Source organism: Arachis hypogaea, chromosome 5 (genome assembly GCF_003086295.3).
Source record: "Arachis hypogaea cultivar Tifrunner chromosome 5, arahy.Tifrunner.gnm2.J5K5, whole genome shotgun sequence".
Lineage (NCBI taxonomy): Eukaryota > Viridiplantae > Streptophyta > Magnoliopsida > Fabales > Fabaceae > Arachis > Arachis hypogaea.
Window position 1 is genome coordinate 109,511,765 of NC_092040.1, and position 17,025 is coordinate 109,528,789.

The window sequence follows — 17,025 nt, forward strand, 5'->3', positions numbered from 1 at the left end:
CTTGGGTTTCTATTTTGGGTTTTGATATATGTGTAGATGCTTCATATCTCCAATGTATATATTATGTTTAACCTTTGAGTCATTTTTGGGATTCCAGTGTGTATATGTGTGTATATATATATATGTTTACATGCTCTGTCCGATTTTAACTTCGCGAGCCGGGTCAGGAGCCTTGTTATCTGTATCTTGGAATTCTTCTTTTATATATATATGTTTTGCTTTACTCTTATTTCTTTCCAGTTTACGCTTATCGGTTACGCGAGTGATGCGCTTATCTGTTTAACGCCTTGCTTTAAACTTTCCTTCAAAGGCTTCTAGATAAAATTTTCTCTCTCTTATATTATATATAAGATTTTACAATAGAGGTCGTAGCGCCTCGCGCACCTCTGTTTTACATCTTAGGTGTAAAGCTCTGTGTGGTAGGGTGTTACAAGCACAACCGAAAATCAGATAACTAATTTTGCGGCGGTTTTAAAACCGCTGCAAATCTATGTAAGGTTTTTTTAAAAAATTGCGACAGTTTTGAACGGCCGCAATTTCATACATGGGCTTATAAAAAAACTGACTAATTACGATAGAGGCCATTTTTCTTTATTATAACCTATTCTCTTTACAAAATTATTTTTATTAAAGAATCAAATGTTTTATTTGTCATTTCAATGTAAGAGGAGAATACCTTCTATAGCAACCATCCGCTTCTTTTCTAGACAAACCGCACATGGATCTAGACATGGTGCTAATTCATTTGTCTTCCATCCACATTCTTTGTTATGCATAAACACCAAAGGAAGGTAGATTAGTATTGATAAGTCATAGAATATACAAAGTTTAAGGCCTAGATAAGTAGCTTAACACAATCTAGTGGATAAAATTTAATGTTAAACTTCTGCAATATTCTCAAGACTAATGTTTACTCTGAGAAATGTACATGTAAAATAAAAATATCTACATTGGTTGAATCTCCCATGTTTAGTTAGAATAGTTCTATGAACACATACCTAGCAATTTTGATAATGCTCATAAGTGGAAGAGAGATATATGGTGAAAGAAGAATTTCTAAGTTCTTTGATGGAGGTTCTTTTAAGATGTTCTCAAGCCAGTTTCTATTCCATGAATGAGAAACCATTAAGGGGGTCCATATATCAAACAATTGGCAGAAGAAATTAGAAACAGGTTCAACTGATTTTTATTACAATTATCAGAAGAGATAAAAGGATTCTTGATAATACAATACATGAAGTGTAACACTAATTGAAGTATTACTTGGACCCTCACTAATCTAAGGTATTACTTGAACGACCCAGTGCACTTGCCAGTTTATCTGTGCAAATATTATGGAGTCAATTTCGTGTACTAGCCGGTACTTGCACCACCAGAGTAACGAAATCTACTACAGCTATGGCCCTCGGCCCCATATTGCCTAGGACAACGTAACATCCGCATGTCCATCTCGTTCAAGAAATGTGTTATCATTGGTTGACCTTTGGTAACTCGTCTGAGGAACGAATTTGGTACGAATCGAGGTCCGTGGTAAGCAGGTCATGTAGTGGAATTCCCTAGTTGCCTAAATCTAGTTCGATAAACCGTTCAAACTTGGTCCATCTTATAAACATCATGAACATACACTTGTCAATCTAGCTGTTGATTCGCATAATATGCAAATGCATGTTGACAAGGAATCCCGTCCACCTGAAACTCGCTACAGTCACATTGTCATCGACAGAGGTTGACGGCATACTCCAATCCACTAGGAATCTCACGCACTTCAAAGACCTCTTTCTGTTTGTCGAAGCAATTAACATAGATGTTTTTAGATGTACGTTGATTTGCATGAAAGTTTGAGGTCACAAGCTTAGAAAAAATATATCCAACAGTAATGTGAGCCTCTGCCTCGACTCTTTTTTGGGCGAATAAATCGTTAAGCCTGTAGAATGTTGCTTTGACAAGTACAGTGATAAAGAGATTGCGTGCACCCTTCAAAACTGAATTTATGCATTTCACTAGGTTCGTGGTCATGTGACCCCATCGGTAACCACCATTGTATGCCAATGCATACTGTTTGCAGGGAATTTGGTTTAACCAGTTAGTGTAAGTCTTGTCCCGTTCTCGTAAACACTGGTAACGCATGTTGTATTCGCGAACCGTCCTCGAATATCATGCGCAATTAAAAAAAAAAAAACAAAGAGAAACACTATAAATGAGAAACTATATAAAGGTAACTCTGTTAATAACAAACTTCGACATACTCAAAGTTACCTATATTGACAACAAGCTTTTGCAGGTACGGTGCCTAAAACTTTCTAAAAAATGGACTCTATATGCCTGATGCAAAACATATGAAAAGCTATAGGAGGCGACCAAACTCTGTTACTATGGGCAATAGCTGCATTGATGGATTCGTGTTGGCAAAGATCAGTCCCACACTATCCCGAGTCACCACAAATTGTCACAAGTTACTAAGAAAAAAAGTGCAATGCATCAGAAGTCTCTCCATCCACAATGGCAAATGCAATTGGGACGATATTGTTGTTACTATCCGGTGAAACTGTAACCAACAAACAACCCTTATACTTTCTAAATAAGTGAGTCCCATCCACCTGGACAATTGGCTTACAATATCTGAATGCTCTAATGCAAGGGTAATAACTCCAAAAGACTCGATGTAATACCCGGATATCTGTTACCAATTCATCGCCTTGATATGCAGGCATAGTTTCAAAATGGACGACTGTTGATGGCTCCTTATGACACATGGCCTCAAACCACATGGGCAAAGTTTTGTACGATGCTTTCCAACCTTCGAATATTTTTTTCATTGACTTTTGCTTAGCCAACCATAATTTGCGATAACTGATGGTGTAATTGAACTTCGACTGCACTTTCGCAATAACTGATTCACCTTTATAGAGGGGTTAGCCTCTACCAATGGCTTTCTTGCTTATGCAATTGTGTTCGAATCCAGCTTCACATGATTCTGAGAAATGGTGGCTCTAGTACAAGTGTGACTATCGTTATATCTCCTTATAACCCAACAGTACTTTCTGCAGATCATGCTAATTCTGATCAGCCAATCATAACCTAAGCCATACTGTGTACACTTGGCATAAAATGTCAACAGTTTCGACTCATACACCCGGTAGTCTACACCTCTGTGGATGGTATAATCTTTCATCATTATAATGACAGCTTCCCTAAAACTAAATTCCATTTTCACAGTAAATTCACTGTCTGCCATAATAAGAATTTCTACTACAACGATAGTAAATAAATATTTAATAAGCGAAATTAAAAGTAAAATCTACCTATAAATTATAAATCATAAATAAATCATTATGAACTTATGTTTAAAGTTATACATAAATATTCCCATAAAATATATTCCCATCAAGATATTAATATGGATTGAGTACAATTTTGGTTCTTAAGGTAGGGGCCGAAAATTTTTTTCACCCTTAACCTTTTTCTATTTATAAAATAGTCCCTAAGATTTTACTTAGTTTTGAAATCGTATTTTTTACTAAATTTTTTATTTTTATTACCAAATTACCCCTAACTAAAAAATATAAAATAAAAAAAGACAAAAAGAAAATGGGGAAGGGGGAAGGGGGATCTAGGGAAGGAAATCACGCTTTTGGGGGGGTTTCCAGGGAAGAAGAGGGGGAAGGAAAGGTGGGGAAGGGAATCCGCCACCGTTGCTCCTCACCCTTGGATCTCACCGCCAGATCTCGCCGTTTTCTTTCTTCCTCAACACACACTCACACTAACGGTAAGAGAGAAGAGAGCAGAGGGAGAGAGAAAGAGAAGTGGCGAGGAACGGAGATGCTGAGGGAGACCGCGTCCAGCTCGCCACACCCTGCCGTCATTCTCATCGCGAACCGCCATCATCGGTCACCATCAAACCTTGACCCGTCACTGTCGCTGGAGTGAGGTCACGCCAGCAGATCCATGAGGTTGGACGGTCGTCGATGCTCCTCGCCGGCCGCCGCTACTCCCATCCTCCTTGTCGGTTGTTGTTGTTCTGATTCCATTATCCATTTTTGTTGTTCTTCTTTTGATTCTGGTTGTTGTTGTTTTATTGTTGTTGCTTCTGCTTCTGCTTTTGCTTTCTATTTCTGCTTCTGTTTTTTATTCTACTTTTGTTGTTGCTCTGATTCTATTATCCATTGTTGTTGTTGTTTTTCTGCTTCTGGTTGTTGTTGTTTCATTATTCTTGATTCTGCTTCTGCTTTTTGCTTCTGTTTTTGTTTCAGCTTCTGCTTCTGCCTCTGGTTCTGATTGATTTTGGGGAAGAAGGAAAATGATATTTTGGTCCAAAGGACGATTTTAAAACTAAGTTAAACTTTAGGGACAATTTTGTAAGTAAAAAAAAAATTGAGGACGAAAAAAATATTCAACCCCTACCTTAAAGACCAAAATTGTACTTAACCCTATTAATATTAATATAAAAACATCAAGCATATGTAAATAAATTCTAATTATATTTAACCAAATAAATAAATATAATAAATATTCCCATAAAAAAAACTCACATCAAGTAATTAATATTAATATAATAAATATTCATATCAAAAATCAACATTCACTATATTAATATTAACACTAATATAAATAAATATTCATATAAAAATTAATATTCACAATATTAATATAAATAAATATTCATATAAAAACTCATACTCACTATATCAATATTAATATAAATAAAATTCACATCAAGTAATTATCTCAATTTTAATCAAATAAAAACATAAACACATAAATAAATAATAATTAATATTTAATCAAATAAATAAATAAGATTATTATCTTAAATTTAACTAAATTAAGACATAAACAAATGCTAATTAATTATATTTTCACATGTCACGTAACTAATAAATCAATCGATAATATAAAATTATAATAAAATTCTAATCCCTCATATAAATATAAGCAGTTACGTACCTGCATTCATATATTTAGAAAACTCTGGAGCATGCATGGCCTCCAAATCCAAAGCGCGCATAAAAGATGACTCCTCAAACGGATGTTGGTTTGCTAGTGCATTTGTCACTTCTGTCACATTTGCCTCTATAATGCCGTCAACTTGATCTTCGTCTCCATCTGGACCAACAATCTCGTAATTGCTTTCAAATTCTTCTTCATTGTCACTGTTGTAATCTTTCCGTTCAATATTTCGGTCAGTTTCAGATTATTTGAACTTAATGTACAACTCAATGAATGACATCTAAGAACGACTTTCAATAGATATTGAAAATATCTCTTGCATGCTCGCTTCATTAGTTACATATTTAGTTTGAAATTGAATAAATCCATTAAATACCAGTATAAGATACTTGTATAAAATACATGATATTCTCCTTGATATTTCAAAATCTATTTTCTTACAAATCACACCTTTTAGTTTTTCAAATGAGATTATGAATGGAATAGTAATATCTACTGGATTTTTACAAACAAATTTCACTCCTTCGTATATTTGTAACAAAATCTGACCAAAATAATATTTTTTTAATACGATTTTATCATTCATTTTTTTTCTCACATGAACATAAACTTCGCTTTAATTTTTTTTAAGTACAAACGAAAAGCCAAGCACAATATATATATATATATATATATATATATATATATATTGAAAAAATAATTTTTAATAAGTAAATTGGACGATCTGATTTACTCTCCTTCAAATTAAGAAAAATATTAAACCATATTCAAATCAAATGGGTCGAATATCTATATTCAAATTCAAATTTTTTCTCCCACACAAATTGGACTGTCCAATTTATGTACCTACTTTCACTAATAAAAAAATCGAACGGTACATTTCTTCTTTTCAAAAAAAAAAAGACACCACATTCAGGTCTAGTACTACGAATCTTCATAACAAGGCACAACACACAATATGCATATCGAAACAAAATGAGCCTCAATTGTATGATGTGGCTTATGGCACTTTGAAAATTGAAGGTTGGGGTTGCATCGATGGGGTGATGAGACTCCAACTTGTGATGAAATCAATTGTCCCACTTGTCATGCCTGGTATGTTGGGTATTTACTGTTTGCAAAAGCTTTATTTTAAAAAATTGCTTTAACATTGCTACCAAGGAGTGCGAAGATATGAAAAAATGATAGTATGAGTGAGAATGAAAAGAGAATTTGCTTCATTTTCGCAGACAAAAAACCGTTGAAGTAAAATCTATTTTGCGCTCATTAACTGTGAAATTATAATGTAATACTTAAATTCGTAAATTTTTTATTTTAATTAAAATTATAAATAAATATATTTTTTGTTTAAATGAAAAAAAGCCTATGTATCAAGTACAAAATAAAATCTCATAAAAGAAGTACAAAAAAATAAAATAAAATAGTACAGTAACAATAAACAGAAAGAAAGAATATCAATACGCTATCCAATACTTAATTCTTAACAAAATAAAGATTTTCATTTCCTTCACTCCTGAGTTCTCAGTTCTCACCCGGCGTTTCTATATAATCAGCTTCTTAAATCTTAATAACCGAAAGCGAAAGATTAAAAAAAAAAACGAAAAACAAAAACCCCATGACGATGAAGCTTTCCTAGGGAGAGAAACAAAATCTTTTGTGATTGTGAGTAACTCTGTGCGTGAGTGTGTTTGGAAAAAAAAAAGGATAAAAATGCAAAGCTTCAAGACAGCTCAAACAAGCTCCCAACTGTATTGTCATTCTCCCTTCTTGCTTCGGTATTATTAAGTACCTCTTCTTTGTCTTTCTTTCTTTCTTTGTCATCTTTTGTCCATTTTTCCCCCTTCTGTGAGTGAGGCTCACGTGTAGCGAAGTTAATCTCTTTTTTTTTCCCTGGTGTCGAAAATTGTTTTTTGAAGCAGAATATGTTTTTGTTGTTATCTTGTTTGAAACAGGGGAGACAATAATACCAACCGGAACCCAACACGTTTCTCTGATCTTGGCGAGATTCAACATTCTGCACCTGTGTTTCATCATGAAGATGCTGTTGATTTAAGCTCAAGTGAAACACTCTCTCGCTCTCTGATGATCATTTTATTTATTTATTTATTCATTTATTATTTGTTTTTCCTTTTTGTGAACATCGCAACCGGTGGGACAGCTGTTAAGATCATTTTAGTTTAATTTTGAGCTCATCGCAGGCTCAATGTTTAACATGAAGTCCAACAATGTAGCTGTTTCTGTTGCTGGCACTAACTTGCAGTATGGGACGTTGACCACGACGGTTGGTTCATTTTATTTATTCTAATTTTTCTATTGTCTTCAACCAACTTGGGTTGTATGATTGGCTACTTGCTTAGGTTCAAATCCGACTTGTACATGCAGTAATCTATTGACTAGCTCATATACATGGCAAATTAGTCCTTGTCTACATCCTCTGATTTTTGGTTTTGGTTGTAGAACCTTGGGAGTGCAGAGGTTGGTGGTTCAAGTGGGGGTGGGTGCCTGGATACAGGGATAAACATGTACCAGCAAAAAGGGATGGCTATGCCAAACATGCCTTTAGGAAATGGTCATGTTGAGAATTGGGGTGATTCAGGCATGGCTGACAACAGCCAACAGACTGATGATACTTCCACAGATATTGACATCGATGACAGAAATCAAGTGAGTAAACAAGTGACAACACATGCTGAGTAATAATTACTTTTGGTTCAGCGATATAGACTTGTGTGCTTTGTATGATCTGAGAGGAGACTGTTTTGTGAGCCTTGTTTTAGTGCAATAGAGTTCAGCATGGGGCACCCACGGTTGTGGACTCGAAGGATGAGACAAAGATCAAAGCTGTTGACCAGAAGGTTGGTTTCCACTCCTTAGCTACTTATTGATTTGTGTACCATTCACTGCACATGCTTTTATGCTTCTATTTCTTAGACTATGCGGAGGCTTGCTCAAAATCGAGAGGCAGCAAGGAAAAGTCGGTTAAGAAAAAAGGTAATTCTATTTTTCTGCTTTTTTCGCTTCTCAAGTCTCAACACGATTTTTCTTCTTTTCTTCATCCTAGGTGTTATTTATGTAGAGTTTTTATATTTTCATTAAAGCATTTTTTTGTATTTTTCTTCAGAATTTTGTGTTTGTTATAAAAATTTTTATATTTATTCCATAAAATTTCTCTGTTTCTTTTTATTACAAAAATACTAGTTTATTCTTGTAGTTTTGTGATATTGAAATGCTTTCTGGGGAATAGGCATATGTACAGCAGCTGGAGAACAGCCGAGCCAAACTCTTACAATTGGAGCAAGAGCTTCAGCGAGCACGTCAGCAGGTCTGCCAAGTTAAAAGATTTTCCAGTAGATCAGTTCTGTCTACAATTTGATTTTGTCATATTCATGGATTTCTCTCTCTCAATTTTCAATGCAGGGTATATTTATTGCAACTAACGGGGATCATACTCATTCATCTCTTGGAAATGGTAATTAAGTGGGGGCAAGGTTACTAGCACTAGTATAATCATTAATCATCAACTATCAACTATAAATAAACTAATTACTAGTATATAAAAGCGTTAAAAATGAACATTCGTTAAGATTACTTATTTTAGAAAATATTTAAATATTTAGTTTTTAATATAAATTTTTCAGTATAACTCCTTTTGATAACTTCCGCAACTAAATCCTAAAAAGAATTAGTGTAAAGTACATTTTTGTACCCTCACTTTTTTCAATTTTCGTATTTATGCTTAACTCCAAAAGTCGTTAAACAAAATATGATGATACTGGTTTGTATTTTCATGTTCAGTGTTTTTTATTTTTATAATTTTATAAAAAAAATAAAAGATAAAAACAGAAAATATAATTTTATTATTTTTAGTATTTTCTTTTTCACAAAATTCTAAATTCAATGAACAACGAAAATAAAAACGCAGACACTAATGCATTTTCAACTAACATATAAATTCACGTGAACTTAGCTTACTATTATTGATTATTTCAGAGTTCAGCACATAAGCTATATCGCCATGGAACATAGATTGTAATTTGTGCGTATATGATTAATCATTTAATTTTAAGAATCTCATAATGCAAATCATCTTTGTTATAGTGATGATTTACTATTTGGCATTGAAGATAATCTCAATATCATACATAAATTATCGTACATGTACTTGTACTATTCAAATGTGCTCATGAAAACGATCTTAAAATAGTGTTAAAAGTTGCTTCTAATCTGTAACTTTTTTCACCGAACATTTGTCTGATGAATTTCATACTTTATTACTAAGTGATGTAATTTATAGTAGGGAATTCGTGACTAATGATTTTTATTTTATTTGAAATTTAGGGGCCTTAGCATTTGATATGGAGTATGCCCGGTGGGTTGATGAGCAACAACATTTGCTAAATGACCTTAGATCAGCCTTAAATTCCCAAATGGGAGATAATGAACTGCATCTTCTTGTTGATGGTGTCATGGCACATTATGACGAATTATTTCGGTTAAAGAGCATAGGAGCAAAGGCTGATGTCTTTCACATGCTCTATGGGATGTGGAAGACACCTGCCGAAAGGTGGCTGATGTGGCTCGGCGGATTCCGGTCGTCTGAACTTCTCAAGGTAAATTGGTTTACAACAATGTATTTTTATTTCGTTTGCAAATAAATTGAAGAATAAACATTTAGATTGATCTTCAAGAAATTTTAAATTAGACATTTTTTGTCTCCAACAAATTTTTATTCACTATAAATTTTCGAAAATTACTTCTGTTTAAAGAGGACTAATTAGTCTTATAAAGTCATTTTTTAGAATCTAATGGCCTTATAATAAAATTGTTAAGGGTTTATTTGTTTAACAGACATTAAAAAAATTGATTAAAAACTATAGAAGGACTAATCTTACCAACAACAATAATCCTCAAAGAGTTGTAAGAAATAAAAATTTATTGGAGACTAAAGTGGCGGATCTAACATTTTTTGAAGAGCAATTTGGGTGTCTAGAATATTCCATTGATGCTTTCTTTGCGTGTTTGGAGATGCAGATAGTTAAGAACCACCTCGAGCCCTTAACAGAACAGCAGTTGTTGGGGATTTGTAATCTTCAGCAGTCTTCTCATCAGGCAGAGGATGCTTTGAATCAAGGTATGGAGGCGTTGCAACAATCTCTTTCGGACACACTTTCCTCGGCCGCCCTAGGACCCACCGGTGCCGGAAATGTTGCCGATTATATGAGCCAAATGGCAATTGCAATGGGTAAGATTGCCAATCTGGAGAGTTTCCTTCATCAGGTAAGATGCAATATATTGACAATGAGAACTAAATTTAAGTATAAACACTACGTCCATCCACTAATAACTGTTAAACATTTGAAGAGTCACAGTTATAATTTATCAGTGAGCAGATGTAGTACTGTTTCCTTTTTAACTGATAATATCTTAGGAACTAAATGGAAGGAAGGATTTTAGGTTGTGCAGTGTATCATCTGGCATAAATCAACTAATTAGGCTGGTTCAAATTACCAAAATTACTTCTAGTTTACCTTATATTCATTCGCATTTCACAGTAATATTATATTCACATAACATTTTTTCCCATAGTATTTGACCTAATTTGATCTACCACGCTTCATTTAATAGTGTGCTAAAAAATACTAAGTGTTCGCAGTGCGGTTTGGATCGATTTTGAGTAACATTCGATTTGAATACTAGTTTTACCTACGGTGTAGTTTGGATTGGATAATTTTTGTAAAAAAAATCTTATCAGATTCAATTTTAATGCTGTTTGGATTGGATTGGATTCACAGTTTTATAAATTAAAAAAATTAAATATATATAATAATTCTCAATAATATCTTAAAAATCAAACTATAACATAACAATAAAAATAAAATTATAGATTAATTAAAATAAATAAATAAATTATATTTTGAACATAAAATATTTATTAAATAATAATAATAATAATACATAAATAATATAAAAATATATAACAGATTGAATATATTATAAGTAAAATTTATAAAATAATAATATTATAGTACATTATGCGATTTGGATTAGATTGAATCGGTTTTGAGAAGTAGATCCAAAATTCGATCTGATCCATGCATAGAATCTAATCAAATTTAAATTAGTGCGGTTTTAATCGATTTTCAGTTTAGATTGGATCAAATGAACAACTTAATTTAGATCGATTTGAATATAAATACCCTTAACCGATAATAGAAATTACATTTTGCCTTTAAATATAGAATTTTTTATTTTTGGTATTCCTGAAGAGAAATAAGTGTTAAATTAAGTATGTAATACATTTTTAAAATTTAATAATTTCTATTTGAAACGCTTTTCAATTTTCATATATATATATATATATATATATATATATATATATATATGTTTTTTTATGAAAAAAATTGGTTGATATTTGAGTCTTGTTGTGTAATAACTAATAACTATTTTCTTTTACCATTTTAGTTTATATCATTTAATTATAGATCTCTGTAAAAGAAGAGATATAAAATATGGTTGGTTTAGTATTTGGAGCATAAAAAATACATTTAATCTTTTTGAAAACTTCACATTTTTTATTAGTTTTTTTGCTAAACACAAACGTAATTCTATCTTCCAAGCCACGTTTACCTAAAACTAAAAATTCTAACTTTTGCGTTCAATTTTATCCTTCATTGTTCATTTTAATTCTCTCATGCATATTTTTTTATAATTTTTATTATGTTTTGTTTATATGAATTTTTTTATCGTTATTGTTATTTTTTATATGAATTTTTTTGTTTTGTATTATAATTCTATTAATTTTATTACTTAAAATTACTGAGAATATTAGTAAAAAGAATATTAAAATTTATTTAAATATTTAAAATAAAATTATAAGATAATATAAAATAATTATTTAAATTTATCTTTCTAATAGTTTTTCATCTAAAAATAATTTTACCAAATAACATGTAGTTTATTAATCCATTTTGATATAAAAATTATCACATAAATCACATTAATACTAATTTATTTTTTATCTTTACAAAAAAAAAGTCTAAAGACCAACCAAAGTATAACCAACTTAAAGTCAACTAATTAAAAAATAGTTTTTATTTTTAAATTTAAAATTCGAAAAATTAAGATAATAAAAAGTTATTTTTTTATAATAGATTTATTTTTTAACTCATTAACTCCAAATTAACTATGATTCCCTAGCAAAATAATTTTGAAGTTTACAAACTTTAATCCAAACAAATAATATATATAGTCTCCATTTCCTGAGTGGATAAGTAACGAGAATGCGTTCAAGGATTCTTAGATTTTTCTGAGTAAAATTCAACGATGAATATGAGTCCTTCAAATCCCTTAAATTTTCTTTTTCACTACGACCAAGCACACCAAATTACCTTTATATTTATATACATCCTAAATTTCTGAGTATACTATGTTTCTTAGGCTGATGTATTGAAGCAAGAAATGCTGCAGCAGTTGCAACGAATTTTGACCACGCGACAAATTGCACGAGCCCTCCTTGTAATGAATGATTACATTTCAAGACTAAGAGCACTCAACTCATTATGGTTAGCGCGCCCTAGAGAGTAGTGACTGATATTCAATATCTATCTATTGATATACATATATGTATGTATGTATGTATGTATGTAGAACTTCCTTCATATATAGGACCCTTCTATGTTAGCTTCAGACCAATGGTAAATTGCTATTTACTCCCCTGTATGTGCAATTTATCCTTTAAACTTTGTATGCTTCTAATTACGGTTAATTGCATTATAAAAAAAATACATCATAAGAAGATAATTTTGGGAAAAAAACTGAATCGAAATCCCCCCCCCCCCCCCTTCTTTTTTTTTGCATTATTAAAAAATTACATTGCACATTTTAGAATTTTAAAGGTAAACTGCTTGAGTCAAAGTTTTGAGGATAAGTTACAAATACACTCCTGCTAATTTTCCATTTCTATTCTAATAGGAACTCAATGATGAGTTGCAGCGACTCTCAAGTTTAGAACGTGCTTAATAATCAGATGTACCGGGAAGAAACCTTTATTATTATTAGTTGGTGCAGATCTAATTTACTTAGAGATGATAATGGCCTCAATCTTGGAGTTGAACTAGCTTTTAACTGTTGCGAATTTCTGTATATTATTGGTACTTTAAATAGATATAGATAGTCATCGTGGAATATTACATTTATAGAAGTCATTATACCAAACAAACAAAGGATCGTTCCGATGAGTTATAGTTCAAATGACATAGTTTTTCTATCTTCACCATATCACCAAGAATTTTTTTTGTCAGGTGAAATAATTTCCCATAATAATATTAAACAAATATCCCTAGTATCTTTTATTTGTTAGCAAGCTGTAATCCTCAACATGAAACTCGAAAAAGTCTAGATTCTTCTGTCCTTATTCATCACTGATCCATAAACTCGTCTTCTGCTATTCATTGTCCCTGATATATACACATAAGACTTTAGTATCCCCGTCAATAATATCTGTTTTTACAATGGGACAACCACTAGTTTGATTCCAAAATGATCACAACGTTGACATTTTATGATTTTAAAGCGTGTTTAGAAGAACAAAAAAAAAAAAAAAAGCGTGTTTGGAAATATAAGAAGTTCCTTGATTTGAAACTAAATAGCATGGAATTGAACCAATGTAGCGTGAAAGAGCAATGGGTTCAATCTCCACTAATTATACTTGCTGGAAGAAACAAAAAACCTCAACTGTAACTAAGGCTAGAATTGAAGATAGACAGTGCAATTGTTTTTATGTAAAGTTGATTTCTGTACATGAATTTTCTTCAGAATTGAATTAGTGAGTTCTTGATATCAAAGACCGGATAAAGTTAGTGCCAACTAAAAATTACATAGGAGTGAAATACAACACTGTTCTATTTTTTACTCATTTCAAGTCTATAATTTACTTATTTTATTTGAAAACATGATCGGAGTTCAAATCAGAATAAAACCAAGTTCAAACTTATGTCATCTCAGGTTTCAAAACACTGTTACAAAACGGCATATGAGTCAGTACGTACCTTGTCTTGGGTTTTTGCTGTACGCAACAGCTTGGGGAATGAAGACCCCGGTCCCTTTCCGACTCTTCCACAGGTTCACTACCCACTCAGGGGGTGAACCAGCAGTGCTTCCTGTCTCCCATGAGCAAAAATTAGTTGGTCTTTGCGAGTCACTCTTATAATAAACTGGTCTGGTTGAACCGCCCTTGGCAACACCAATCGAACCGAAAAGTCTTGTTTCCTCCAAGTTTTCGTTATCTTCAGATGTCAACAACAGAATCTGCTTTCTAATCTCAGCGTAGAAAGTATCATCATCAAACTGTAACTGTATCTCCATGATATGTATCACTGAATCAGTATACAGGGCTTTGGACAAAGCAGTTTTGAATAGATTCTGAATTGGTTGGGACTTGATTTGTGTGTATGATGAAATTGACTTGTAAGTTGTGGCTTACAAATAAATGGATTTGAGGTTCATGTATATATAGATGAAGGAATCGTAGGTTAACCCAAGAAAGGAATCAAGCAGGTTAATAAAAAAATGGAATCACGTAGGTTACTGGGAATAACATTTTTTATTTTTTTCTTTATATTTGTATTTTTTTTTAGGAATAGCTAAAGTTTAAGTTGGTTTTTGTTGAATCGATTTAATATGATTTGAAATTATGTAACTTATAAATTAATAAATTTCAAATTTAAAAGGATTTAATTTTATCACAATTATTTCATAATAAGAAAGTCTTTAAAACTAATAATTTATTGTTTTCGATGCAATTACACAATACTTTTATACCAATTAAATTCTATTTTGCACTTGAGCTCATCATCCTTTAACTATTACCTCTCATACATCTCATACAAATCTAATCATCAATTATTTTTGTTTCTTTTTCATTCCAATCACATGCTAGTGAAAAAGAACGTACATCGTTGGTGGACAATGTTTTGGGACCGAGAAAGCAGGACTATGTAAATTTCTTCTGAACTAATATCCAAGGTGGAAGAATATATGTTCATGTTCGTAGGTTAACAAATGGCTATTGCGTGGAACATACCCAATTTTATGATTCAATAATTGAATGTATGAGCCAAATCAAATGTATTGGGAGGGTTTCGGCGGTTACTTTATGGTGACATAATGCTCATTATTCCTCATCTAACTTCAACATCAACCATACTTATGGTGCAGGTAACGATAAAATATTCATGTGTTGTATGTTTTGTGACACTGACTTGGTTTGAGCCTTACGTAGTAGCTAAGTATTAGTTAATAATTTAATTAAATTGGAAGCGGATCACCACAACTTCTGCCGCATAACACAACATTAAAATGGTCCAACTCATATGCTAATTTTTGGATTAGTTTTGGTTCTCTCGGATGACATTTGGTCTCTCTTTCTTTATCAGCATGATCTAGAGCATCCTAAAAATATTATACAATTAAGGACACGACATTTTTTACTAATAAAATTTTATGCGTCCAAAAAAATAAGGAAAAAGATACCAATTTTTGAGATGTAATTTTTTGCTTTTTAAGGTCAATTTCACTACAAGAAAATATTAGAATAGCGATTGATTTTAGTAACTAAAAAAACTAATTGCTAATAATAACCGATTTAGTAATTGATATAGAATTTTTAGGACAAAAAAATATTGGTCGCTAAATTACATTCAGCGATCGATTTTAGCGACTGATAAGGTTTTAATACAACTAGAATAAAGTTGGTAACTAAAATTGATCGTTAATTTTTCATTTAGTGACCGAATTAGCAACCAAAACAGAAAGTAATGTCTTTGAAACTGTTGGTCACAAAATCAGTCGCTATTTTTTATTTTTAGCCATCGATTTTGCAATTGATAGTGTAATAGGGTGATCAACTGTTTAGTCATCACTAATTCGATCGCTAAAGTACTGGTCGCTAAATCAGTAACTAATAGCCACCGAATTAGCGACCGATTATTTTTATACAACTAGAATAAAATCGGTCGCTAAAATCGGTTGCTATTTTTTAATTTAGCGATCGATTTTCCAACCGATTGATAGGTAAATAGAATGAAACTTGGTTGGTTGCTAATTGACAAATGTATTTTTGCCGGTATAGAAATTATCAAGTAATCAATCGTAGTATAGTCTAAACCGACGCAAAATCCATCATCAAACAAATCTACAATCTATAACCGAGAGTATTAGTCCCGAGTCGTTCTTCCCTAGGAATGCTACAAGGATGCATGCTATTGGTTAAGTGGTCTTTTGTGGTTTAAGGAGTGTAGCATAAAAGTGTGAACAAAAGAAAACAACAAACAATCAATATTAAAAGCCTTAGCCAAGGTTGAACATTGGAAGTCCCATCACTATAGCTTCATTCAATTGTGATAACAAGGGAGTGTTGCTTTACTTAGTTAACCCCTAATTATAGAAGAAAGTCAAGTAAAAGTAACTAACTTGAGTCACAAGTTCTAGTCTTACCCTAGGGAAGTCTAGCTTTAGTGCACTCTAAGTCAATTAGCAATCCTCAATTCTTAATCAACAATTGACATCCATTATTCAAGTGTCTCCAATGACTCAACCCCTAGGCCAAGTGAGGGAATACTACTCCATATCTAAAGTTGGCATTTTCTCAAACACTTGGAGGACAAGAATGAAAGACATAGTAAAATGGAGAGAAAAGGATTAGAATCAAAGCAATTCAACACAAGAGATCAACAACAATCAACAATGAACAACAATGAAAATGAAATCTTCAATGAATCAATAGAATCCAAAACAACAAAGTTAAACCTAAGATCTATAAGAATTGGGATTAGAGAAGATGATCTACAACATGAACAAAGTAAATTGAGTGTTGTAATAGATCTCACCAAGGAATGGTTGAGAATTGAGAAGATGAAGATGAATCCTAGAGAGAAGTTGGAGTTTCTCTCTCTACAAATGTAACTAACTCAAAAATATCTGCCTAATGATCTAAAATTAGTCTATGGATGTGAATGTGTGTGAATGTATGAATGAATGTCAATCCCCTTCAATCCTTGGCTCTTATATGCATTTTGGCGC

General features: G+C 32.2%; 1 protein-coding gene and 1 long non-coding RNA gene across 4 annotated transcripts; one reads left to right on the plus strand and one right to left on the minus strand.

The window, feature by feature from the left end:
- The first annotated feature begins 6,467 nt into the window (after nucleotides 1–6,467).
- On the plus strand, nucleotides 6,468–13,169 carry LOC112802671 (transcription factor TGA2.2). 3 transcript variants are annotated; one of them, XM_025845986.3, is made up of 12 exons: nucleotides 6,468–6,722; nucleotides 6,900–7,006; nucleotides 7,146–7,228; nucleotides 7,405–7,611; nucleotides 7,725–7,802; nucleotides 7,879–7,938; nucleotides 8,192–8,269; nucleotides 8,365–8,416; nucleotides 9,286–9,557; nucleotides 9,979–10,224; nucleotides 12,385–12,509; nucleotides 12,919–13,169. In XM_025845986.3, the coding sequence occupies exons 1-12, from the start codon at nucleotides 6,658–6,660 to the stop codon at nucleotides 12,953–12,955; spliced, it is 1,410 nt and encodes a 469-aa protein (XP_025701771.1). In that variant the 5' UTR covers nucleotides 6,468–6,657; the 3' UTR covers nucleotides 12,956–13,169. The 3 variants fall into 3 exon arrangements, with proteins under 3 accessions (XP_025701771.1, XP_025701772.1, XP_072093920.1); XM_072237819.1 differs by having other exon boundaries at nucleotides 6,613–6,732; XM_025845987.3 differs by lacking the exon at nucleotides 12,919–13,169 and having other exon boundaries at nucleotides 6,525–6,722; nucleotides 12,385–12,660.
- Nucleotides 13,121–14,617, minus strand: LOC112802672 (uncharacterized). The gene is made up of 2 exons (XR_011882411.1): nucleotides 13,995–14,617; nucleotides 13,121–13,403 (listed from the first exon to the last, which is right to left on the minus strand). It is a non-coding gene; the product is annotated as an uncharacterized lncRNA (long non-coding RNA).
- Between the last annotated feature and the right edge of the window lie 2,408 nt (nucleotides 14,618–17,025).